The following is a 23,881-nucleotide window of genomic DNA, read 5'->3' as shown; positions in this document are numbered from 1 at the left end:
GCTTAGCTGAGCACTTCCCAGGAGGTGTGGTGATGACTGGTTGTCATGGATATCCAACCAGACACATTTGTGCTCTGGATGACAGGGCACCACCCCACTCCCTGTCAAGTCCACAGCTGAATACAAAATAGTTGTTCAATAAAGGGGCAAGACAATAGAGGCTGAAAGAGCATCATTTTGCACCTGGGATGGGATGGGACTCATGTATCCATTTTGTTCAGAGCCATTTAATGATCCAGACACTTAGGAACTGGTTGATGACCATGCACAGATCCTGCGTTCTGGGAGCTCCACATTCGGGGAATATGACACACTGACCTTCTGCTTTCTCTCTACATACAGGCTGTGTGGAGCTGTTGACCCAGGATGTCGGTGTTCAGGCTGGTAAGAATTGCATTTATTCAATCGAGGGATTATTTGTGGAAGTTACCCAAGGCTGAGCTGAACCATTTCCACAGAATGAAGAAGAAAGGCAAAGAGACCTAGACAGAAAGTACCACCGATAAGGGAGTTTGAGGAACAAGATAGAATCTATTATTGAAAGACAATAGTTTACTTTAGAAAGCTTCTAGCCACGTGCATAGTAATCCCTCTTACATGTAGGGCTTAAAAAAGGGATTTCAAATTTGTTGTCTCATTAGGGCACTCTAAGATCTCACCCAGAGAAAACAGGTGACTATGGAACAGGGAACAGGTTGGGAATCAGACCCTGGGTCAAGTCACCACTTTGGGCTCTGCATCATGTTCCTTTTAGCAAATATCTGTGTTTCAGTGGCCAAGAGATGACTCTGCCTTCAGGAAACAGGGAAACTTTTCATTTACTCTTGAATCAACAGACAGTGAGAAACTTCCCTTATAAGAGGTTGGGAAAGGCCTTCAGATCACTGGAATGGAGTGTATATGGCAAGAAGAAGCTGGGAGGCTGGGGCCCCCAAACCAACCTGGGCATCTTTCCCTGCTCCCCAGATTCACATCTCTGCCTCTGCCCCACAAAGCCCAGAATAGTGCTGCAAAGTCCTTTCTGATTAAAAAAAAAAAATGCACACACTGTTCTCCCACACACAGTAGCCATTCTCCCCAGGTGCTGGATCCACACTGCTGGGAGGGGGTGCATCACCAAGCAAGAGCCCCAAGGCTCCTAGGACTGGGCCCTGGCAGCTTCTGACCTTCTGAATGGGCTGCGAGGGTTGGTGGTTATTGTTTTTAAATTTTACAGACTGGAGATGAGGCTGTTTTCGTCTGTGATTCATCCATTTATTCCTGCAGTCTAAAACTTTGCAAGGGTTTTTGGTTACTGCATTGCAAACATTAGACTTGGCACTGTACTAGAACATGATATTTTAAAATTTATTTTTAACTGATGTATAAAAACAAAAATTGTACATATTTACAAGGTACCATGTGGTTTTTGATACCTGTATATATACATTATGTAAAGTTCAAATCAGGATAAACACATCGTCTTCATCAGCTTTTCATTTCTGTGATCAAAATGTCTCACAAGAACAGCTTAGAGGAGGAAAGGGTTATTTTGGCTCACAGGTTCGGAGGTTCAGCTGGATCCAAGGCAGAAAGGCATGGCGGAGAAAGCTGCTTAGCTGATGGTAGCCAGGAAAGGGAGAGGAGAAGGAGGAGAGAGGGAGAGAAAGAGAGAGATAGGAAAGGGACCTGGGAGAAGATAAACCCCTAGTGACCTACTTCCCCCCTTCCGGGGCACACCCCCAGTGACCTGCTTCCTTCAAATAAGTGCGACCTCCTTGCAGACTATCTACCTATCAGTGGATTATTAATCTGCTAGGGTCGTCAAAGCTCTCAGGATTCAGTCACTGCCTGAAAGACCCACCTCTGAACCTTGCTGCATTGGAGACCATGCTTTTAACACATGAACTTGGGGGGACGTTCCAGATCTAAGTCAGAACACAAGGCAAAGCCAAACCTATTTCACTAAGGAAAGTGCCGTGGCAGGCAATAGCTGGAATGTCTCCAAAGTGGCACGGAAGCAGAGTTTGGGAAGATACCTTCTGGGGCTGTACTATTCACAATCACAACTGCAGGTTCCCTCTGTCTTTTAAGATTGCAAGTTCTTTGAGGGGAGGGTTGTCATCTTTATTTATCAATGAATCCTTCAGAGGCCCAAGTGATTGCTAAATAAAAGGCAGAATCCCCCACTAGGTTCCCACTGCTTCCCAGTAGCACCAAACTGGGATCTAAGCTTCCAACACATGAACACTTGAGGGTCATTAAAAATCCAAGTGATACTGGGTAGGGGTTAAAAACCAGGCCTGTCTGACTTCAAAGTCACTTTCTATTAGTTTGATCAGGCTGCCGTAAGAAAATATGACAGGCTAGGGGGCCTAAATGACAGACAACACAGTGCAGGCAACCCATTCCTTATCAGATAGGGAAGAGATCTCATGAATGAGCACCCAGGTAGGGGGGCACTTCTAGGAGAAATAGGACACCAACCATCAGTCCCTGCCGATGGCAGGAGCATCAAATCTATTGATGGAACTGCACTGGGGCTGACACCCCAGGTATCGCTGCTGGAGAGTCCTTGACGACTCCACTACAAGGCACCAAGCCACCTCCAGCCCATCTCTCCTACTAGGAGAAGAGAAGCATGGTAGGTGGGCTGCCCATGCCAACGAGTGAGCCAAAGAGCTGCCCATCTTGGGTGTTGTCAGCGTGAAGGCATCTGAGAGCTAGGTGCTCAGGAGTGTAGTCATCTCTGTCTCTGACTGGTGCCCCCTCTTCCTCTGCACGCTGAGCTGCAAACAGAAAGCAACACAGGCTACGGAGGTCCCTGCTCTGTAACTCAGCCTCTATTCCTTGAACCTCAACATGCACTTCCACTTCCTTTGCAGTTGACAGCTCCTGCTTTTCCCCCTTCTTGCCCATTCTTGCCAGGATTCAGTTGCTTTTGAACAGACATCACAGAGTTCAGGAAGAAGTTCTGTTTTCTGCCACTTGGCTTCCCATTTATTTCCCAGGGCACCTCTAGCCAAATGGCAAACCCATTTGCTCCTTACTTTGCATAATCCATACTCCAGTTCTGTTAGTTCTTCTTCCAGGTCCTGTTGGGCAGACACCTCATCACTGGGCCTACCCTGGAGATAGTTTCTCTTTTTTTTTTTTCATCTCTGGTTAATGTCAATTTTGCTGTGAGAAGCTCTTCATATATCTTTGACTTTAAATCTTCTCAACTTTGGTGACTGGCCAGCTGTTTTCACTGCACAGTGCCCATTTACACTGAAATTTCAGCCTGGTCCGAAGAGAGCTTGTCCTCAGTCTCTGAGGGTTCCTATGTAACTTAACTAACTTGATACAGTGTATTTTCCTGCTGTCTTCTGCATCCTGTAATAAATGCTCCTTGCTATAAGTGGAAGAATGTGGCTGAGGGACGCAGCTCACATAATTTAGTTATTTTATTAATGTTGTTGTTGTTTGCCATTCTAGGGATTAAACCCAGAGGCACTCTACCACTGAGCTACAGTCCCAGCCCTTTTTATTTTATTTTTAAATTTTTAGACAGGGCCTTGCTAAGTTGCTTAGGCTGGCCTCCAATTCCCAATTCTCCTGCCTTAGCCTCCCTGGTTGCTGGGATTACAGGCATGTGCCACCGAGCCTAGCTAACTTTTATTTTTATAAAGTTGTATAGACACACAGCTTACAAGAGTCAGTGCCCCACTTCCTCTTCCCTAGAAGTGACCACCACCAACCCTTCTAGTCGATCCCTTCAAATTTTCCATCTGTGTCTGTAAAGAGGTTATGATGATACTTGATATTTGGGTTTTCAGTGTTATCTATCATTGGCTTCCCTCTAGGTACAAAAGGACTTAGATCCTCACCCCTACTCCTCAGCTCTCCTGGGCTTACTCTGACTCTGCAACCTCTCTGTACTACAGCTGTATCATATATTTTGACAGTGTATTGCCTATTGCTTTGTTCTTTTTGGTAAAGATGACTTCTATGGGAGACCATCCTTGCACGTGACTGGGTCACACTCCCCAGCTGGGTGCTGAGGCGCTCAGTCTAAGAAATGTGGCAGAGCTTTCCCCACCCTTCTTGGGTTCCAGGGTCGGTGTCTCGTGCATGGGTGTCTTGCTACAGCCCCATGGGTGAAGCTACGCTCACCTGTTCCTTTGTAATATAACCCCTTGCCCTGTTTAAGATAGAATCTTCCATGGAAGTGCCTTGTGTGTGTCCCCTTCTCTTACTGTGCCCTTGGGTGTGGCCTACCCAGGTGTCAGTCAACCTGCTGACAGTGGACATTATGAAGAAAGACTCAGCCCCCTGAAACCTGACCCCTCGCCTCATTTGAATAGCTTCTCCTCAGTAAAAGGGGTCAGAGCGAGCTCTCACTCTCTCTCTTTCTACGGACCCTTAAGGTCAGAGGAGCTGTCACAGCTACCCCAAAGAAAAAGGTATTTGTGTCTCTTGTGTGGTTAGTTTGTGCAGTCCAGTTTGGAGTGACCCCTGAGCCTTTTAGTCGCAAACAGAAACCCCAGCAGACTTCAGCTCTGTGTGTGTGTGTGTGTGTGTGTGTGTGTGTGTGTTTCCATACAAATTTCAGGATTGCTTTTTCTTGTTCTGTCAACAAAATGTCATTGGTATTTTAATAGGAATTGCACTTAATCTGTTCTAGATTTGATTTTTATTTTTCTTGGACCAGGTCACTTTTTCCCCCTGGTACCAGATCTCTCTCCCCTGCATTTCTGGTACCTGGAATCTGTCTTCTGTTTACAAATTCAAGGTTTCTTTAATTTCTGAAAAGTTATCTTGAATTGCATCTTGAATAACTTTGCTGCTTTTTTCTTCCCTTTCTAGCTTTCTTCTTTGGACACTCTGTATTTTTTCCCATCTTCTGTGTATCTATCCTTTTCTTCCTAATTCTATTTTCTAAAAATTTCCTTGTCATTTTGCTCACTCTTTTCTTTCCTATCTTTAGGATTCTTGTCCTAATTTTGCTGTCGGTACATGTTTTAGTCAGCTTTTTTTTTTGCTGCTGCGACTGAAAGACTGTAGAGGAGGAAAGGTTTGTTTAGGGCTCAAGGTGAGGCATTACATCAAGGCGGAAGAGTGTGGCTGAGGGACGCAGCTCACCTGAAGATCAGGAAGCAGAGAGAGTGGCTTTACGCTCCAGATACAAATGTATACCCAAAGCCACGCCCCAAACCCCACCTCCTCCAGCCACACCCTCCCACTTGAGTTACCACTCAGTTAATCCCTATCAGGAGATCAATTCACTGATTGGGTTAAGACTCTTATAACCCAATCATTTCTCCCCTGAACCTTCTTGCATTGTCTCACACGTGAGCTTTTGGGGGACATCTCACATCCAAACCCTAACAGTGCATAGTCCCTGTTGTTTTTTCCTTTTATGTCCAGTTAATTTATTTCTTACCCTTCATTTCTTTCTCGAACTCTGCCAACTCATACCTCTTCAGTCTCAGTTGTCTTGCTATCTAGTTCCTGAGTTCTTTGGCCTCTGAGGTGCACTTTGGTATATTTTTAATAAACGATGGTGAAATACTTGGCTTTTACTTTCTACTGCTCTGACAGGCTTTGTTTTGGGGATTTTTGTTTTTGTTTTTCTTCTTCTTTGAATGCTCTTTTCCTCCCTTGGATTTCAGTATCTTTGTATTAGGCCTGTGCTGGCTCCTTTGGGTTTATTCTCCTTGGAGTGGGATGAACTTTCTTGGATCAGCAAGTTCAGGTGTGGTTGATGCCATGTTGCAGGCTAGCATTGACTTTTTAGTCTGCCCCTCTCCCTGCCAGTGGATTTGGGTACTGTCAGGCTCTTCACAGGGCAAAGCTTCCCTTTCCCACTTCGCAGACAGACTGCTTCCTGCAAATATGGCATCTCGTTTCTTAGAGCCAAGTCACGCCGGGGAAGCTCCTATTACCACTTCTTGCCCTTTCTCTGCTGATACAGCGAGACATGCTGCATTAGAATGTGTTGGACTTGGAGAAATGAACTTTTCCAGCTCTTTCTGGAATCTGCAGCTGGGGCCCTTTTTTCAGCTTCGTTCTTCATCTTGTACCAGAATGCTCTCCCGCCTGCTCAATGGCTCATCCATCTCCTACTTTCACGGAAAATGGTGTTTTGTTTCTGTTTCTCATTCTCCTAGTTGCTTGCTGCAGATTTCCGAGAGGATGCAAGTGAGAAGTTCAACTCCTGTTGTCGTTTTCATTTGCTCTAAACCACCCTACCTCACTATTTTCATAAATAGTGGCTGAATTTGGTTATTTGTTGTCTTTCTCTATGATGGTCACTGTGGGGGAGCTCCTGTCTTTGGTGGACTTACTGTCCCAGGCAGGGTAGAGACAAAGCAAGAAGCTGAATAGACAGTGTTTGGTACCTGCCTAGTGAGCAGTATGGATGACACATGCTCAGAGGAGACCGGAGAGGGAAAGGAAGAGAGGAAGGGAAAAGAGGTAAGAGAGGGAGGGATGGAGAGAAAGTGGGGGAGAGAAGAAAGGAAAGGGAGAGAGAGGGAAGAGAAGGGGAAGGGGAAGAGGAGGGTGGAGTGGGAGAGAGGGAGGGAGAGGGAGGAAGGGAGAAAGAGAGGAGAGACAGAGCCACCTAGGAGCTCCAGGTTGAAAGGACAGCCAGCCCCAGGACAGGTAAGTCTCCAGTGGGAAAGGGAAGAGAAACAGGGATCAGACCACTGCCTCCTCTCTGCCCTCCAGGGTGACCATGTGTGGCTGGAGCCTGCCTCTACCAACAAGGCTGAAGTGGCCATTGGGGGCATCATCAAAGAAACCAAGCCAGGCAAGGTCTTGGTCGAGGATGACGAGGGCAAGGTCAGTGTTGGGGGGCTTTCCCCTGTGCCCATCCCACCAGGGCCCTGGAGCCCTCTGCCTCGGCTGCTCCCCAGCATTGAGGGTTCAGAAGCCCAAGATCTCTGTGGCAGGACAGACCACCGTGGAGTCCTGCCCTGGAGAACATTATGTGTTCCTCTTGGAGATGTTTCAAGAGTTGCATTCTGGGGAATCGAGGAGAATTGGGGGAGCAGGAGGGAGGGGGAAGGGCAGGGGCAGGAGGGGGAGAGGTGAAAGCTGGTGTTCAGAGTGAAGGGGAGTTGGAGGGAAAGGTGGGCCAGAAACCTATGGAGAGGGGGGGAAAGGGCAGAAATGCAGAGGTGAGAGTTGGCTCCTTAGGGAGGCCAGACCTGAAGCTCACCCACCTGGAGGAGGCAGGGGCCAAAGGGGTAGAGAGGTGAGGCTAGGGTTGCAAGGCAAGCATCCAGCTGGTCACCTCACTCTTCAGGCTGACCAACTGCCCCGCTCAGGCAGGCTCCAGGGTGCAGCTCCTGCAGACATGGCCTAAAGGAGAAACTTCTAGACTGGTGCCTAGAAGCTCCAGATTACGGAAGCTATGTGGAGCCATGTGGAACCTCCTACTTGCATAATGCTGTATGGTTTTTCAAAAACACTTTCACTGCTCAGTGTTATGGCACACTCCTAAATTCCCAGTGACTCAGGAGATTGAGGCAGGAGGAGGATCCCAAACTCAAGATCAGCCTGAGCAATTTAGCAAGACCCTGTCTCAAAATTAAAAATGAAGAAAAGGGCTGGGGATGTAGCTCAGTGGTAGAGCACCCCTGGCTTCAATCCCAAATAGCACATATACACAAATAAGTCCTTTTAAAAATTAGCAATCCCTCTATATTAGCCAATATGTAAAAAGAAAATGCATCATAACTAAATGGGGTTTACCCTGGAAATACAAAATTCATGCAACATTTTGAAAATAAATCAGTGTAAGTCACCAAATCAGTAGACAAAGAAAAAAACATATATTCGTGTTAATAGATACAGGAAAAAGCATTTGACAAAATTCAACATCCATTTATGATTTTTTTAAGAGACAGTGAGAGACAGAGAGAGAGAGAGTGAGAGAGAATTTTTTAATATTTTATTTTTTAGTTTTTGGTGGGCACAACATCCTCATTTGTATGTGGTGCTGAGGATAGAACCCGGGCTGCACGCATGCCAGGCGAGCGCGCTGCCGCTTGAGCCACACCCCCAGCCCTATTTATGATTTTTTAAAAAACACTTTTATTTGTACTTATTCCAACAATGGTGAGGCTCCAGCTGTAAGTTGACCTCAAATCTAACTTGTAGCTACCAGTTCCTCCACCCAGCCTAAGGTTTGGCCCCAGCCCAGCTACACATGGACCCCAGGCCCCTGACACATGCTGACCAAAGCCACAGTTGGGCCTGATTTTGTTGCAGGTGTCCCTTGACCTAAGCCACAGACTGACCTTGGCCAGAGCCTGGCCATCAGCCCCAGGTCAGCTCATCTGTGCTCATCACATGAGTCACCTTGTGCCTGGCAAGGTGGAGAAGTAGGGTACTAGGGGACTGGTCCATGTGGAGGCTGCCCATCAAGGGAGTCTGTGTCCACCATTCCAGGAACACTGGATTCAAGCAGAGGACTTTGGTGTTCTTAGCCCCATGCACCCCAACTCTGTTGAGGGTGTGGACGACATGATCCGCCTGGGGGACCTGAACGAGGCAGGCATGGTGCACAACCTCCTGATCCGCTATCAGCAGCACAAGATCTATGTGAGTCCCCCTACCCTGTGTCCATCTGGGAACCTTTCATGGGGGCGAGACTAGGACGGTCCAGGGGATCTGGAGCTAGGCACCACTCCCCGTGTCCTCACTGCATGAGGAGGCTGGGTATCCAGCCTTTCTCAACCTCTGTTTCTAACACAAAAGAAGCAGGGATCAGACCCTTCAGGAGAGGAAGCTGATGTGTGCTGAGAGCACACAGTACCTGGCACACAGTAGGTGCTCCGAGTGCTGCCCTTTCCTCTGTGGCTGAGTGAGGACCTGCTCTGACAGGTCAGGTAGACACTGAAAGACAATGGGATGAGCACAGCTTCCTGTTCCCACCTCTCAACTCCTAGGCATGTCACAAACAGGGTAACCTGACGGAGCATTCCAGTCCTCCTGAGAGTGACATCCAGGACGCCGGTGCCCCCACCCACCAGTTGAGGAGGGAGTGCTCTGTCTGAATAATGTGGATCAGAGCCCCTGAGGCTGAGAACAACAAGAAGATAACCTGAACTGCACCTCATCCTTTGCAAAGTTCTCATGCAGGCATCCTTGATCGGGCCCTCTTCACCGTGAAGGCAGAAGATAATTCTGTGTCTTATGGTGGAGGTTTCCCTGCCCCACCCCCATAAGGGCAGCTGGACCTAGTTGAGGGCTCCCAGTGAACAGGTGGTCCTGGGCTCTGGTCCCAGGACTGGGGCTTGTCCCTGAGACCTGGAGTCCACAGAAGGTGCAGTTGGGATCAGTGAGGGCCACAGCCGTTGACCAGCCTTTACAGAGGCTCCTGCAGGAAGCAGGTAGAACCTCATTTCATACGTTCAGCCCATTTTCTCAAGTCCCTCATAAGCACCAGGCAGGGTGCTGAACATGTAACCTTCCTGGTGGACACCCCAGCTTCCCTGAGCACCTCAGAGTGTGAGTCTTTCCTCCCTGCCCAGAATCAAACCCTATTTTCCAGCAGAGTCAGCAGTCCTGGTAACCCTCAAAGGGTGGCACCCAAGGCCGAGGCCAGGGCCAAGTAGCTCTTCTCTAGGGCAGAGACACTAACCACCTCCCGCTCCCTTCCCTAGACATACACAGGCTCCATCCTGGTAGCCGTGAACCCCTTCCAGATGCTGCCCCTGTACACCCTGGAGCAGGTGCAACTCTACTATGGCCGCCACGTCGGGGAGCTGCCCCCGCATGTCTTCGCCATTGCCAACAGCTGCTACTTCAGCATGAAGAAGAACAAGAAGGACCAGTGCTGTGTCATCAGGTGGGGCTCAGGTGCCCACATTTCTGGGGACCAGAGGGGTCAGCCATTGCCCAAACATCCTGCAAAGGAAGGAGCAACCCCTTTCCCTAAAGCATGTGTGACCAACATGCCTTTGAGGCTGGTGTGATTTTTTTTTTTTTTTTTGCACTGGGGATTGCTTAACCATTGAGCCATATCCCTTGCCCTTTTTAAATTTTAAGGCAGGGTCTCTTTAAGTTGCTTAAGGCCTAGTTAAGTTGCTGAGGCTGGCTTTTAATTTGCACAGGGGCTCTTCTTATTCAGCTGCAAATACCCCTCTGGAGGGCACACAGATCACCTGGAACTGTCCCCTGCTGCCCTTCCCCCAGGATATGTCCCTCCAAAGCATCCTTCTTTCAGAACCTGGTTTTTCACTGGATCACCAGGGCCTGGGTGTTTCCAGCCTTCAATAAATGTTTCTGGAGGCAAGGAAGAAAGGTGGAATGGCTGCTTTAGAAATGGGGCCCAGATAGGCCCTTGGGAGAGCAGGGCTCAAACTGGTGAGATCTCACTCAAAAATAAAATCTTAGGGCAGGCCAGGCCAGACAAGGACTTGAGAGGCCTGGCCTCTCTCTTCCTGTGACCACAGGTCCTCCTGCTGCCAAAGGAAAGGGAGCAGAAGAGGGAAAGGGAGGTGAAGCAGGAATTGGGCTCCAGAGCATCTGGACTCATGTGCCAGTAGTCATTCATTTATTCATTTTTGGTCCATTAGTTCATTTGAGATTTTATCATGTCCTAGCCACGCGCCCCTCACAGGTCTGACATGGGTAACGGCTGCAGGTAAAACCCCTGCCTTGTGGAGCTCACATTCTAGGGCATGCTGCTTCAGGTGTAAGGGAGACCAGGCACAGCCTCTCTGAGCAGGGACATTGTTTCAACCAGAGACATGAATGATGTTCTATAGCATAGGTGATCATATTTAATGTCATCAGTCACCCTCTGAAGAAGATATTCTTATTTTACTGTTAGGGAGAGATTGAGATGGTTTCTCAGCAGCATACAGCAGGGAAATGGAGAAGACAGAGATCTTTCCCAATCTGTCTCCCAAGATAGGATAACCTACTTGCTGCAGGAGGCCTCCTGAGCTGAGCTAGACTGCATGACGGTTGGCCAGGAAGCTCACAGGGCCGGCTTTTACCTGGAGGGCAGCAGTACTGACTGGGTGTGGGCTGAGAAGAGGAAAGAGTTCCTTGGTACCCAGCACGCTGTAATGAACAGAACATCATTTTAAGTCAAACTGGGCTCTCTCGCCCTGGTGTCTTCGTCCATTTTCTGCTGCAATAATAGATTACAAGACTGGGTGAATTATAAATAGTGGAAGTGCATTTGGCTCATGGTTCTGGAAGCTGGGAAGTTCAAGGTAGAGGGGCACATCTGGTGAGGACCTTGTGCTACATGAGAAACGCGGCATATGTCGTAACTTGGAAAGAAAGTGCACAGAGGGTGAGTGGGGCCAAACTTATCCTTTCATCAAGAGCTCACTTCTGAAACAATAGCACTAATACATCTTTCACCTAATCCCCTGCTTCTTTACTATCACTGTGGCAATTAAAGTTCAACAAGGAGCTGGGCACAGTGGCATGCTCTTGTAGTCCCAGCTACCTGGGAGGCCAAGCAGGAGAATCAGCTGAGCCCTGGAGTTTGAGACCAGCAAGAGCCAATTTCAAAAAACAAACAAACAATAAGAGTTGTTTTTTTTTTTTTTTCCCAAAATGAGTTTTGGAGGGAATATTCAAACCATAGTAACTAGCACACAAACCCCCACATACTCCCGCTCTGCCGAACTGTGAGCAAGTCCCCTTAAATTCTCTTCCTTTGTGGAACTGCAGGTTATTTGATGAGTTCATGTTTGTGGCAGGTGCTCACAGGGGTCCGTGACTATGACTGGAGATTGTTGGTTTGACTCTGCTTTGTTGGCCTAGCAAATGTGAACACCTTGATCATGGGTTTTTCAAAAGGTTATACTTTCAGAGGAAATAATATTTGTCTGGAATTTACTTCAACTAGTACAGGTGGAGCTGGGCACAGTGGCACATATCTGTAATCCCAGCGACTTGGGAGGCTGAGGCAGGAGGATGGTCTCAAGGCCAAACTCAGCAATCTAACAAGATCTCGTTTCAAAATCAAAAATAAAAAGGTCTTGTTCATTCATCTGTATTTATGGGGTACTGCACCAGGTAGCTCTGGAATGAGCCAGATCTGACTGTGCCAAGGAGTTTGCAGCTAAGCAATGAAAAAAGACAAACACATCAATAACTTCTTCAACACTGATAATCTGAGAGCCTCAGGAAGGGGCCATGCTGTGAGATCTCTGCATGGGCAAAAGGTGTCCCTGTTCAACTGGACCAGAAAGCAGGCTTTGCGGGGATTTGAAGGAGAGTTGAGAAGTGTTCAAAAAATGGTTTTTCTATGGACTCATGTCCTTGCACGTTCCCTTGGCAGTGGTGAGTCTGGGGCTGGAAAGACGGAGACCACCAAGCTCATCTTGCAGTTCCTGGCCACTGTCAGTGGCCAGCATTCCTGGATTGAGCAGCAGGTCCTGGAAGCCAATCCCATCCTGGAAGGTAAGTGGTCACCCTGTGGAATTGCCCTCCTCTCCCAGCCCCTTAGATGGGAGACTTCCTGCAGGGGCTGACATGGGAAGAGAGAGGGTAAGAAATAATCAGCTGTGTCTGTTTAGGTCCCCTGAGAAGCAACTACTGGACTGCATACAGTTAGCATTGCAAGGGGTTTATTGAGGGGGTAGCCCGAGAAAATGGGAGGAAGTAGGAGTGAGCAGGGCAAAGCTTCAGATGGTGATGCTGATTGGAGACTTCAGAGGAAGTACTTCAGGAAAGAGGAAAAGAAGGAGAATAGGGTGAGAAGTTCAAGCTTGGTTTAATGTTCTGCTGCCACCCTTTTGAAATTCTCACTTTTAGCGAGAGGCCCCACAGTTTGATTTTGCAGCAGGCCCACAAAGCTTTTTAAAAAAATTAAAAATGTTTATTTAGTTGTAGATGGACACACAGTATCTTTATTTATGTTTATGTGGTGCTGAGGATTGAACCCAGTGCCTCACACATATGAGGCAAGTACTTTATCACTGTGCTACCACCTCAGCCCCAAAATATCACCTTTTTTTAATGTACAGATTCATGATTTTTAATAGACACACTCATTCCCATAACCCACCCATCATAATTATATAGAATATTTCCATTACTCTCCAAAATTGTCCTTGTATCCCTTTGTAGTTAATCTATCTTTCCAGCCCCGGCCCCTGGAAACCACGGATTTGGTTTTTATGCCCCTGAAGTTTTGTCTTTTCTGGAATAGCATAGGCATGAAATCACTCAATCTGTCAACTTTGGGTGATTACACTAGTGTACACTGGTGATTCTCATTAATGTAATGCATTTGGGATTTTTTTTAATATTTATTTTTTAGTTGACACAACACCTTTATTTCACTTGTTCATTTTTGTATGTGGTTCTGAGGATCGAACCCAGGGTCTTTCACGTGCGAGGTGAGAGCTCTACCGCTGAGCCTCAACCCCAGCCCACATTTGGGATTCTTTTATGTTATTTTCCTCTATCCATAACTCATTCCTCTTTAATGCTGAGTAGAATTCCATCTATGGAGTTACCGACACTTTGTAATTGTTCACCAATTGATGGATACCTAGGTGGTTTATAGGTTTTAGAAATTATGAATAGAGCTTCTATAATCACTCACTATATGGGTTTTTGTGTGAACATTTTTTTCTCTTGGATAAATATGCAAGAGTGAAATTGTTGGCTCCAATAGTGAGTGAGTCATTCAACTTGATCAGAAACGGTCAAAATGGCTGTACCATTTTGACTTCCCACCAGCAGAGTATGAGAGTTCAAGTTGTTCTGTCCTTGCTGACACCTGGCACCATCAAGGAGATCATCACTCTGATATGTGTTGTGTAGTACCCACTGTGGCTGTAACTCCCAGTTTCCAGTGACAAAGGACGTTGAGCACCTTTGTATGGCCTTAATTCCCTTCTGTGTATCTTCTCTGGTGAAGTATCTGTTCAAATCTTTGGACTATTTTTAAATTGGTTTATTTCCTTATTAACGTGTATTTTATCTTTTCATTCTCTTAATGTTGTCATTAGTGGGACAGATGTTTTAAATTTTGATGAAGTTTCATTTATCATTTTGTTCTTTTATGGATTATGCTTTTGGTGTGGGAGTCTAAGGAATCTTTACCTAAACCCAGGAGATTCTCTTAGCTTTTTTTCTAGGTGTTTATACTTTTAAGTCTTAGAAGTAGGCTTATGATCCAGTTTGAGCTAATTTTTTTCCAATGTTGCAAGGTATAAGTAGCCTCTCTCCTTCTCTTCCCCCTCTCTTCTCCCCCCCCCCTCTCTTGGTGTGTGGATATCGAAGTGTTCCAGCTCTATTTGTTGAAAACCAGCTTTCTCCATTGACTTGCCTTTGCACCTTTGTTTAAAATCAATTGACCATACATATCTGGGTCTATTCCCGTTTCTCTGTTTGTTCTATTACTTTCTGTCTAAACTTTCACCAAAACCACACTGTCTTGATTTCTGTAACTTTATGGGAAGTTTTGCAGTCAGGTAGCCTGTGTCCCCCAATTTTTTTTTTTTTTTTTTTTTTTTTTTTTGGTAGTGGTGGTGCTGGGGATTGAACCCAGGACTTTTGCATGTGAGACAAGCTATCTACCAACTGAGCTATATCCCCAGCCATGTCCTCCAATTTTGTTTTGTTTTTCAAACTGGGCTGGTCTAGGTCCTTTAACTTTCCATATACAAGTTAAAATCAGCTTGCCAACTTTTACAAAATATTTCTATATCGGATTCTTTCTTGAGGAGATATCTTACCAGTATCTGGTGAGGGTCACTCTGGTTCCAATACATTAAATAAGGTTCATAACTGACACTTTTCAGAGGCTTTGCTATACCTTAGGATTCAGAGAGAGAAAGGGTTAGGGGAAGTGATTCCTAAACCGATTTCACCAGTTCACCAAGGAACACTCTTCTTCATCAGATGGTGATATTTTCAAATTGTATCCAACTCACTAGTGGGACATGAAATCAGTCTTTCAGAACAAACAAACTACCACAGAATAGAAAATACCCAGGCCATTGCTCTTGTTAAGAATTGCACCAAATATTTTGTTTTAATTTTGTGTGTGCTGATACAGATGTATGTCATCAACCTAAATAACAAGAGAGTCTCCAAGGAATACTGAGTCTATCCACTAGTGGCAGAGTGTTATAATCCAGGACATGTGGAGACCATACACATATCCAAGGAAGTTAAGGCAAGGGGAAGCTTTTAAAGGCAAAAGAAAGAAGTACATGGAATTTGTTTTAAAACAGAAAACATTGGTTACAGGGGACTATCTTAGGAATGGACACCCATTCTTAGTGGAGACGGTGTCAAGCAGGTGTGCGTGCATTCTAACAGCTGTGCTTTTGATTCACGTTGCAAGATGAAGTTAGGAAATCCCTTGGCAAAATTCTAGTGACAAATATATATGGTTAGGAGCCCTTCAGGGACTTTTTGTAATAGTTTTCATCATAGGCATGTTCTGGTCATCCCGGTAGCCCTCCCTCTTTGGTCTCCCAGCTTTATTATTTATTTTTGTTTAGGGTTTGATATGAGTGACTCCATTTTGATTCTAACAACTTGCACATTATGGAGCAGAACATAAAGCCAAGTATCTTTGTTACTGTGGGACATATCCAAAGAGCTTGCAGTAATAGCTCTACAAAAGACACTTTGGATCATGCTACAACCCAAATGACTACCTCATCTGTCCTCTGGCCAGGTCGGCTCATGTCCCTCTCCTTGAAAGCTTGCCCTCTGCATCTACCTTACAGCCTGCGCCATCTTTCTGAAATACCAATCTGCTTCTCACCACCCTCCCTCAGAAGACTTCCTGCTTCCTCCAGCACCTGCAGGAGTAATTCCCAAATTCTGAGCCTGGCATTCAGTCTTAATCCCACTGACTCTGGCCTCTTGCCACTGCTTTTCTCCTGTGTCCTCTGCTCTGCAGGCACACAGGTGCCTTCTGGCCTCCAAGCCCTTCCTGCTCTTCCCCTTCCTCTGAGTGATGGCTGTCTGAGGTAACCCTCCTTCAGTTCTGGACTGGCACCTCCTCTGAGAGGCCTACCCAGACAGCTTCTCGAACGCCTACCCAGATGACCCCTCTAAATTTTCTTTTTCTACCCTCATCATGGACGTCACCCACTCACCTTTAGCCTTTGGAAACGCCAAGACCATCCGCAACGACAACTCCAGCCGCTTTGGGAAGTACATAGACATCTACTTCAACGCCAGCGGGGTGATCGAGGGTGCACGCATTGAGCAGTTCCTCCTGGAGAAGTCCCGGGTCTGCCGGCAGGTGAGGCTCTGCCATCATCCCTGGAGCCCTCCAGGAGGGTGACCTTCCTCACTCTCACCACCCCCATTCCTGAGCAGGGGAAGCTTCCCAGACCCCATGGGCCCCTTGAATATCCCAGCAAAACCAGTGATAGGGTTTTCTATCATTCATTGGAATTTTTGAATTTTTCAACCATATAATTTCCTTCATTCTTTGGTGCCATGGTGCCTCACCACATTAAAATTAATTCTGAGGCCGGGCTAGTGCTCAGCTAAGGATGGGGGGCATTTTCAGGCATGTTGGGGTTAGCTGGTTGACAGTGTCCAGAAGGCCTCAATGATCAGAAAATACTGGCTATCACCCAGGGCTCTGTGCCCAGAAAGGCTCACACTTGGTTCAATACTCTGCTGTTGCCATCTTGAAATTCTCACTCTTCAGCAAGAGGTCATGCAATTTCATGTTGCAGTGATCCAAGAATCATACAGCTGATTCTGAATGGCAGGGATGCCAATGTGTGACACCTATCACACAGAATCAGTGCAGCCTTGTATGTGTGTGTGCACACTCTCATATAATGACATAACCCCAAATGTCTATGGGTGTGCGTGTGAACATGCACACATTAACACACACACACACACACACACACACACACACAAACATGAAGTTCCAGCAGGGGAAACACTACCAACAAAAGTGGCTGGGCCATGTGTGAGGGTGGATAAATACTTTGACACATGAGAAGCTGGAGAAGGAGGTCATTTCCCCTGCATCTCTCATTTGCTCTTCACAACAACTACGAGATATGGGGCTCTTTATCTCCATAGTACAGATGAAAAAACTGAGTCCAGATAGATTATGTAGCTTGCCATGTTCAAAAAGCTAGCACATGGTAGAGCCTCTCTGACTCCAAGACCTGCCCTTCCCAGAAGCCCCTCCTTCTTCACACAGTGGTTGGTGAATTTGTAGAACTTGTCACCCAAGAGCAAGAAACTTCTAAAGGAAGCTTAAAAACAAGCCCTGTCCATAATAAAAAACCGAGTAAAATATGGCATAGGCTGCAGGTACTGCTTACTAATAGAGCATGTACTTAGCATGTGCAAGGTCTTGGGACCCATCTCTAGCACCAAAGTAATAAAATTAAATTAAAAATATGGCATATTGCACTGTAGAAAGGTGGGCAGAATTGCAAAGGAGGGGGAGGGCTGTGTATATTGATGTATAAGGATCACCAAGAAACAGATGAATAAAAAGGAAGTTGAAGAACAATAAATATATATTTACATAAAGTAAAAGAACTACTTATAGATATAAGTAAATGCGTTTAATATCTAGAAGGAACACAGACTCTCAAGGGCTTCTGAGGAGGGAGAGAAAAGGATCAAGCTGGAGGAAGCAGAATGGAAACTCTCAACTCATAGCACTGTATACTTCAGATGGATTAAATATTTACAAAGGGGTACATTTATAAATAGTGTTTAAAGAAATACAAGGCCCAAATGAGCTGTGGCTGTCAGGTGGGTCACAAAAGTGATTGCAAAGTGTGTGGGATTTTGAGAGTCCTGCTTGATGTTGGGCACAGGTGGCTTCAGGGCCGCAGAGAAGCAGTCAAGAAGCAGGAAGCTCCGGCAGGGGATGAATGAGCTCTGGAGTCCCAGGACAAAGATGGCAGCCAGGCCAGGCCAGCCTTTGTATCAGTGGCAGAGCCACACCTGGCTGGGGGACCTTGGAATTGAAGCTGGGACAGTGGGCAGGCTGGTGGTCTCAGGGGACTTCTGACATGTCTTTTGGGGACACCTTCTCAGGCTGCAGAGGAGCGGAACTACCACATCTTCTACTGCATGCTCATGGGGATGAGTGCGGAGGAGAAGAAGCTGCTGGGCCTGGGGATGCCCTCTGAGTACCACTACCTGACCATGGTGAGCCCATCCGCCAATCCCACTCCTCAGTGGCAATCAGAGAGAAGGGTCAGGGTCTGCTCAACCCTTGAATTTCTATAGCTACAGAAATCCCCCAACTCCAGCTGGGCCTCTGAGGCAGGGCTCCAGCTCCTTCTGTGTTTGGAATCCACTTTTGGACTGCCAGTGACCTGCTCTTGACAACATGCCTCCTCCTACCCTTCTGCCAGCTTTACCTCAGGGGTCCCTAGCTGATCCTGTGGCCTTTCCCCACAAACCTCATCTTCACTTGGTCCCTGCAAACCAAAAGATTCCCGGCACAGTGAATTCTGGAGAGTCATCCACATGCCTCCTGCTCCCATCCTGGTAGGCACCCCCAGAACATCAGCTCCCAGAAAGTAGGTGCCTTGCTCACCACTGTATCCCTGTCCCCTGGGATGGCACTGCACAAGCAGACACATGCTCACATGGGTTGACAAGAGAGTGGATGCACTCCACCCCTTGGATCTCTCTTCTGCATGACCCACTCTCCTGTGGTCACTGCCTCAAAATCTTCATCAGCCCTTACCTGGACCATGGCAGTATTTTCCCCACCCCCGTCCCCATGATCAGTCTTGATCTCCCATTTGTCATCTACCTGTGGCCAAAGGAATCTTCTTATGGTGCAAATTTGATCTCTGAGGATAATGATTTGGTAGAAGCCCACGCTCCTTGACATGGTTTCTAGGTCCCTTCAGGATCTGACCCTCGGCCCACTCTCCCCTCTCAACTCTCATCCCTGCCTCTTGGCAGTCCCTGCCACTGCCTGCCACTTGGCAGCCTTGCTCCTGCCATCTCCACCCGGGGCTGTTTGGAAGATGAGAACCTCAATAAGCTCGGGCTCCTCCTCCTGCACGCCTTTCCCCACCTCTCAATGGGGCTGGCCCTGGTTCCTTTGGTCCCAGCGTCAGTAACAGCCCATGGCATGGTCACTTGCTGCCTGCCTGTCCCTCCTAGATGCACAGCACCTGAAGTGGAACTGGAGCTCACTATTTCTGAATTCCCAGCAAGTAACACAGGGTCTGGAGTATGGTGAGCCTTGGGAAGTGTCTGTTAAAGGGATGAGCCCACAGTATTGCACAGAGGCAGACAGGCCAAGGCTGAGCATGGACAGATGACAAATAGGGAGAAGAGAACACCTGGCCCTAGGTCACACTGTGGCCAAGTTCCAGTGCTGGTGGCAAGGCAGGCATGCTGTACCCATGCCTCTGGGAATACTTTTCTCTATTTTTCTGAGGTTATGCCTGGATGTGACCCTTTAAGATCCTACCACAGACAATGAAGTATGACTTTTGTGGCCTTTGGCTGAGTCTCTGGGTTGTCAGGTCTTGCTGGCCTCTGGATGGAGGAATCGGGACATGGGGCAGCCCCATTAGCTGAGATGTCTGTCCTGTTTTACAGGGAAATTGTACCTCCTATGAGGGGCTCAATGATGCCAAGGACTATGCCCACGTTCGCTCAGCCATGAAGATCCTTCTCTTCTCCGACTCTGAGAACTGGGACATCAGCAAGCTGTTGGCAGCCATTCTCCACTTGGGCAATGTGGAGTTTATGGGTAAGGCCATTTCTACCCCAGTTGCATCCCCATGGAGGAAGAGTGGGGTGCCTGGGACAGTAAGAGGAAGAAGTCGCTGGGGATTTGCACCAGAAGGGCCCACAAGTCACAGGGTCCAACCCAGTCCTGAAAAAATACACATGGAAAATGTAGCTGCAGTTTTGAATGTCTCCTAGGAGAAGACATCAAAGCTTAGGAAACCCCAAAAGTAGAGACTCTGGTCAGTTACCCCCCCCAGTTTTAGCTGGAACCCCAAAGGACTACACATTCAGGGCAAAGATGAACCAATGTAGAGAAATCTACACACAAAATTGCAAGCTAGTTCATAAGCATCAAGATGGTCTAGGGGCCTGGGGTTGTGGCTCAGTGGTAGAGTGCTTGCCTAGTGTGTGTGAGACACTGGGTTCAATTCTCAGCAGCACATATAAATAAATAAAATATAGGTCCACCAACAACTAAAAAAATTATATATATAAAAAAAGATGGTCTTGGAATTGAGGTATCCTGACCTGTTAGTACTGCCAAGCACCTAACCAAAGTTACTGACAATCCTCTCTGGAGGAAAATAACAGCAACATAGATTACTAATGATTTCTTCTAATAATATTTCAAATACAACATGCAGCATGTGCCCAGAAATAGGAACAAGAAAACAGGTACCATGAGCAAGTGCCAGCAGAAATAACAAGTGACAGAAATTTCACAAAGATTTCAGATATTGGAATAATTGAACAACAGTAAGAGATCTACTCTGCTTGCTGTGTTCAAGAAAAGAAAAATCTGAGTAGGAAAATTTAGACAGGGAACTGGACACTCTAGAAAATGACATCACATATTTTAAAAGGAGCCACACAGGAAACCCAGGAATTCAGGAGGCTGAGGCAGGAAGGTGGCAAGTTTGAGGCCAGCCTCAGCAATTTAGCAAGCATCTCAGCATCTCAGTGAGACCTGTCTCAAAAATAAAAAAGGCCATGTGTGATGGCACACACCTGTAATCCCAGTGGCTCGGGAGGCTGAGGCAGGAGGATCATAAGTTCAAAGCCAGCCTCAGCAACTTAGCAAGGCCCTAGGTAACTCAGTGAGACCCTGTCTCTAAATCAAATACAAAATAAGGCTGGAGATGTGGCTCAGTGGGCAATAGCCCCTGAGTTAAACCCTGGGTAACTCCCCCAAATTAGATAGATAGATAGATAGATAGATAGATAGATAGATAGATAGATAGATAGATAGATAAATGACCTGGGCATATAGCTCAGGGGTCAAGTGACCCCTGGGTCAAGTGCCTGGGTTCAGTCCTCAGTACCAAAACCAACAACATCAAAATTAAGAACTTAGTAGATAGATTTAGCAACTGGAGGAAGGTGTGAGTTAAAAGAAAAGTCAGAAGAAACTGTAACTATAAGGCATGGAAAGGCAGAAAGATGGAAAGGTAGGAAGCATAGAGGACAAAGTGAGAAGATGTAGCAAACCTTTCGCTGGAATCCTAATGAGAAAGAGAGCAATATTTGAAGGGGTTGTGACTGGTTCTAGAACTAACCAAAGACATCAATTCACAGAGCAGTGGGGAAAGGACAGGCTTGGGGGGAAACTGATTCAGAGCAGTGGTGTCCACACGGAAAACCTGAGCTGGGGCCACAACCTCATATCATACCAGAAAGCCGACTGCAGGCCAGTGGTCGCTAGGGTGGCCTGTCATCTATCAACTCCACTGGGCATTTCTGCCAGGGGAAGTGCATGCTGACCAGAAGTGGGCATTAGGAGGTGGAAGAGTGTCAGAAACATGATGCTATGAAAATAAACAGAAAACAGGCACTGAGATCACGCCTAGACGGAACACTAGGGACCCCGTGTAGGAAATGAGAAGAAGCAAGGAAAAAATTTCCATGAAAGTTGGGCAAGTATGACCTCCAGGGGACAGGAACACCCCTTTACAAGGAGAAGAGACGTAGAAAATGTCGGTGTTGGGAGGAGGGTCCGCATTTGGCTTTAGTTATTTTACAGCATGAACCTTGCAACAACATAACTTTTTTGTTTGACGCACTTTTATCTGTATGTTGTATCTAACAATTTTTTTAATTAAAAAAGTAACAATAGACATATATATGCATCAACAGAAAAGAGAGTACAACAATAGATACTGTATCTACCTTTTGTCCTATCTTACTGACTCAATTTTTTTTAATAAATATGTTTTTTTAACCCTTAAAAAGAAAGATAAATAAACAGCATCCCCACCCCAGCTTGTCAGGAGGATAGTGGCTCAGAGAGAAAGAACTTGAAGTAGATAGGTGGTCAGGAGACTATTGTTTACAGTCAGTACTCCATTAATGCTTGCTTCATTAGATTGAATGAACAAAATGAATGTCCAGGTGTCTAGGGACAATAGAGTGGATTGAAGGTAGCTGGTGGCTCATTCTCCTGTAACAGATCCCAGTCAGGCCCTGCCTGTGCCCGTGCCAACTGGGTATCCCAACTTAGTCCAAAAAAAACCCCAAGATTCTTCTAACTTCCCTTTCACCCAGAACCCTAATCTCATCAGACAGAAGGAAGGACAGTTCCCTACATTCATTCGAAGCTAAGGTGCTAATGACAGGTGGTCACCAGGTACATTCACTCCCTTCATGAGAGGGCCCCGAGAAAGGTAGTGGCCCCATCTCCAGGAACAGTTGCTGCAAGGTACAGATTTGGGGCTGCCCTCTGTCCCACCACTTTTCCACCCTGGGGTTGCTACCTCTCTCTCTCTCTCTAGCTGCAGTCTTCGAGAACCTGGACTCCTCTGATGTGATGGAGACACCCGCCTTTCCCGTCATGATGAACTTGCTGGAGGTAGTAGGCTACTATGTTTGCTATTTTCCAGTTTTGAGAGAGACTGGGGGGCTTGGGCCCATAGACCCCCTGATGCCTGATTCTCATAACCCTGCCCAGGAGCCCCACCCCTACCTCCCTTCCCTCTCCCAGGCTCTGAGCTCTATCTCTGTGCCCTTCTGCACACTGAGATGCCTGAGGGTGGGTATTAGGGAGGGGACCATTTGAGCCAATCACTAACAAGGCAGTGAAATGACTAGTGTAGCTTTAATTTGTACTTCTTCCTGTGTCCAGTGTCCCCTCCTGCCCTCCAGTGGCCCACCATGCAACATCCTCACTCCATACCACAGTCATCCCTAACTCCACCCTCAAGCACCCAATCCCACACCCATCAGAATGTCTCTGTTCTATGCCCTGTCCCCCAGGACTTCTCCAGGAGTTGTGCTGTTCTGGGAAAGTGGCTTGTGCCAATGGGTCATGTGACTCATACCATTAGCCCTTCACATTATTCCAGGGACCAAAAGGAGCCTTGACCCAGAGGAAAGGTGGCAGGTTCTAGATGGGGATGTATTTTTGTAGTGGGAACTCTCTATATCACACCCCATGGACTATTCTGTGAGAAATCAATATGATTAGAGGGGATGGGGGGAAAGCGTTCACATTAATCACCTTTATTTGGCTTAAGGATATTAGTCCATTTTTGGTTCCTGTAGCAGAATACCTGAGACTGGGTAACTTATGAAGAATTATGTTAATTAAGAATTATGTTAATTAATCTCTCTTAATTATGTTAATTAAGTTCTGGAGGGGCTGGGGATGTGGCTCAAGCGGTAGTGCGCTCCCCTGGCATGTGTGCGGCCCGGGATCGATCCTCAGCACCCCATACAAACAAAGATGTTGTCTCTGCCTAAAACTAAAATGTAAATAAAATATTTTTTTAAAAAAAGTTCTGGAGCCTGGGATAAGAGCAGTACCAGCATCTGCTTGGGTCTGACAAGGGCCACCTGCTACATATGTACTGGTGGCCTCAGATGGCAAGACAGAGCAACTGTGCCAGAGAGAGCTTGTTTTTATAACAAAGCCACTCCCTAGGTAACCCAGTAATCTATTAATCCACAAATCGATTAATCCATTTATGAGGCAGCAGCCTCAGGATCCATTTGCCCCCCTAGTTCCCACCTCTCACTACCATTAACGTATGAATTGGGGGATTAAGTTCCCAGCACCTGAACTTTCAGAGGCCACATTCAAACCACAGCAGGCACATGGGAGCTTTGAGTTTTGCCGGCTCAGTGTTCCCTGCGTGGTGCATCCAGACTCCCCTTGCTTTTTAGGTCTGGGTATCTGAAGCCTGGCCTCAGAGCCCTCCCCATAGCAGGCCCT

The 23,881-nt window shown here is 46.8% G+C and overlaps 1 protein-coding gene across 2 annotated transcripts in view; it reads left to right on the top strand.

Annotated features, from left to right (window-relative positions):
- Positions 1–366: 366 nt before the first annotated feature.
- Positions 367–23,881, top strand: part of Myo7b (myosin VIIB) — a 66,761-nt gene continuing 43,246 nt past the window's right edge. For both annotated transcript variants that reach the window (XM_076865913.2, XM_076865912.2), the window contains exons 1-9: positions 367–384; positions 6,694–6,807; positions 8,422–8,574; positions 9,639–9,823; positions 12,284–12,405; positions 16,080–16,222; positions 18,007–18,120; positions 19,540–19,693; positions 22,443–22,519. In XM_076865913.2, the coding sequence (XP_076722028.2) occupies positions 367–384; positions 6,694–6,807; positions 8,422–8,574; positions 9,639–9,823; positions 12,284–12,405; positions 16,080–16,222; positions 18,007–18,120; positions 19,540–19,693; positions 22,443–22,519 (1,080 nt within the window). The remainder of the gene's footprint in view (positions 385–6,693; positions 6,808–8,421; positions 8,575–9,638; positions 9,824–12,283; positions 12,406–16,079; positions 16,223–18,006; positions 18,121–19,539; positions 19,694–22,442; positions 22,520–23,881) is intronic.

Source organism: Callospermophilus lateralis, chromosome 9 (genome assembly GCF_048772815.1).
Source record: "Callospermophilus lateralis isolate mCalLat2 chromosome 9, mCalLat2.hap1, whole genome shotgun sequence".
In the NCBI taxonomy this organism is placed as follows: Eukaryota; Metazoa; Chordata; class Mammalia; order Rodentia; family Sciuridae; genus Callospermophilus; species Callospermophilus lateralis.
Note: the sequence above shows the minus strand (reverse complement) of the source record. Positions and strands in the feature narration are given on the sequence as shown.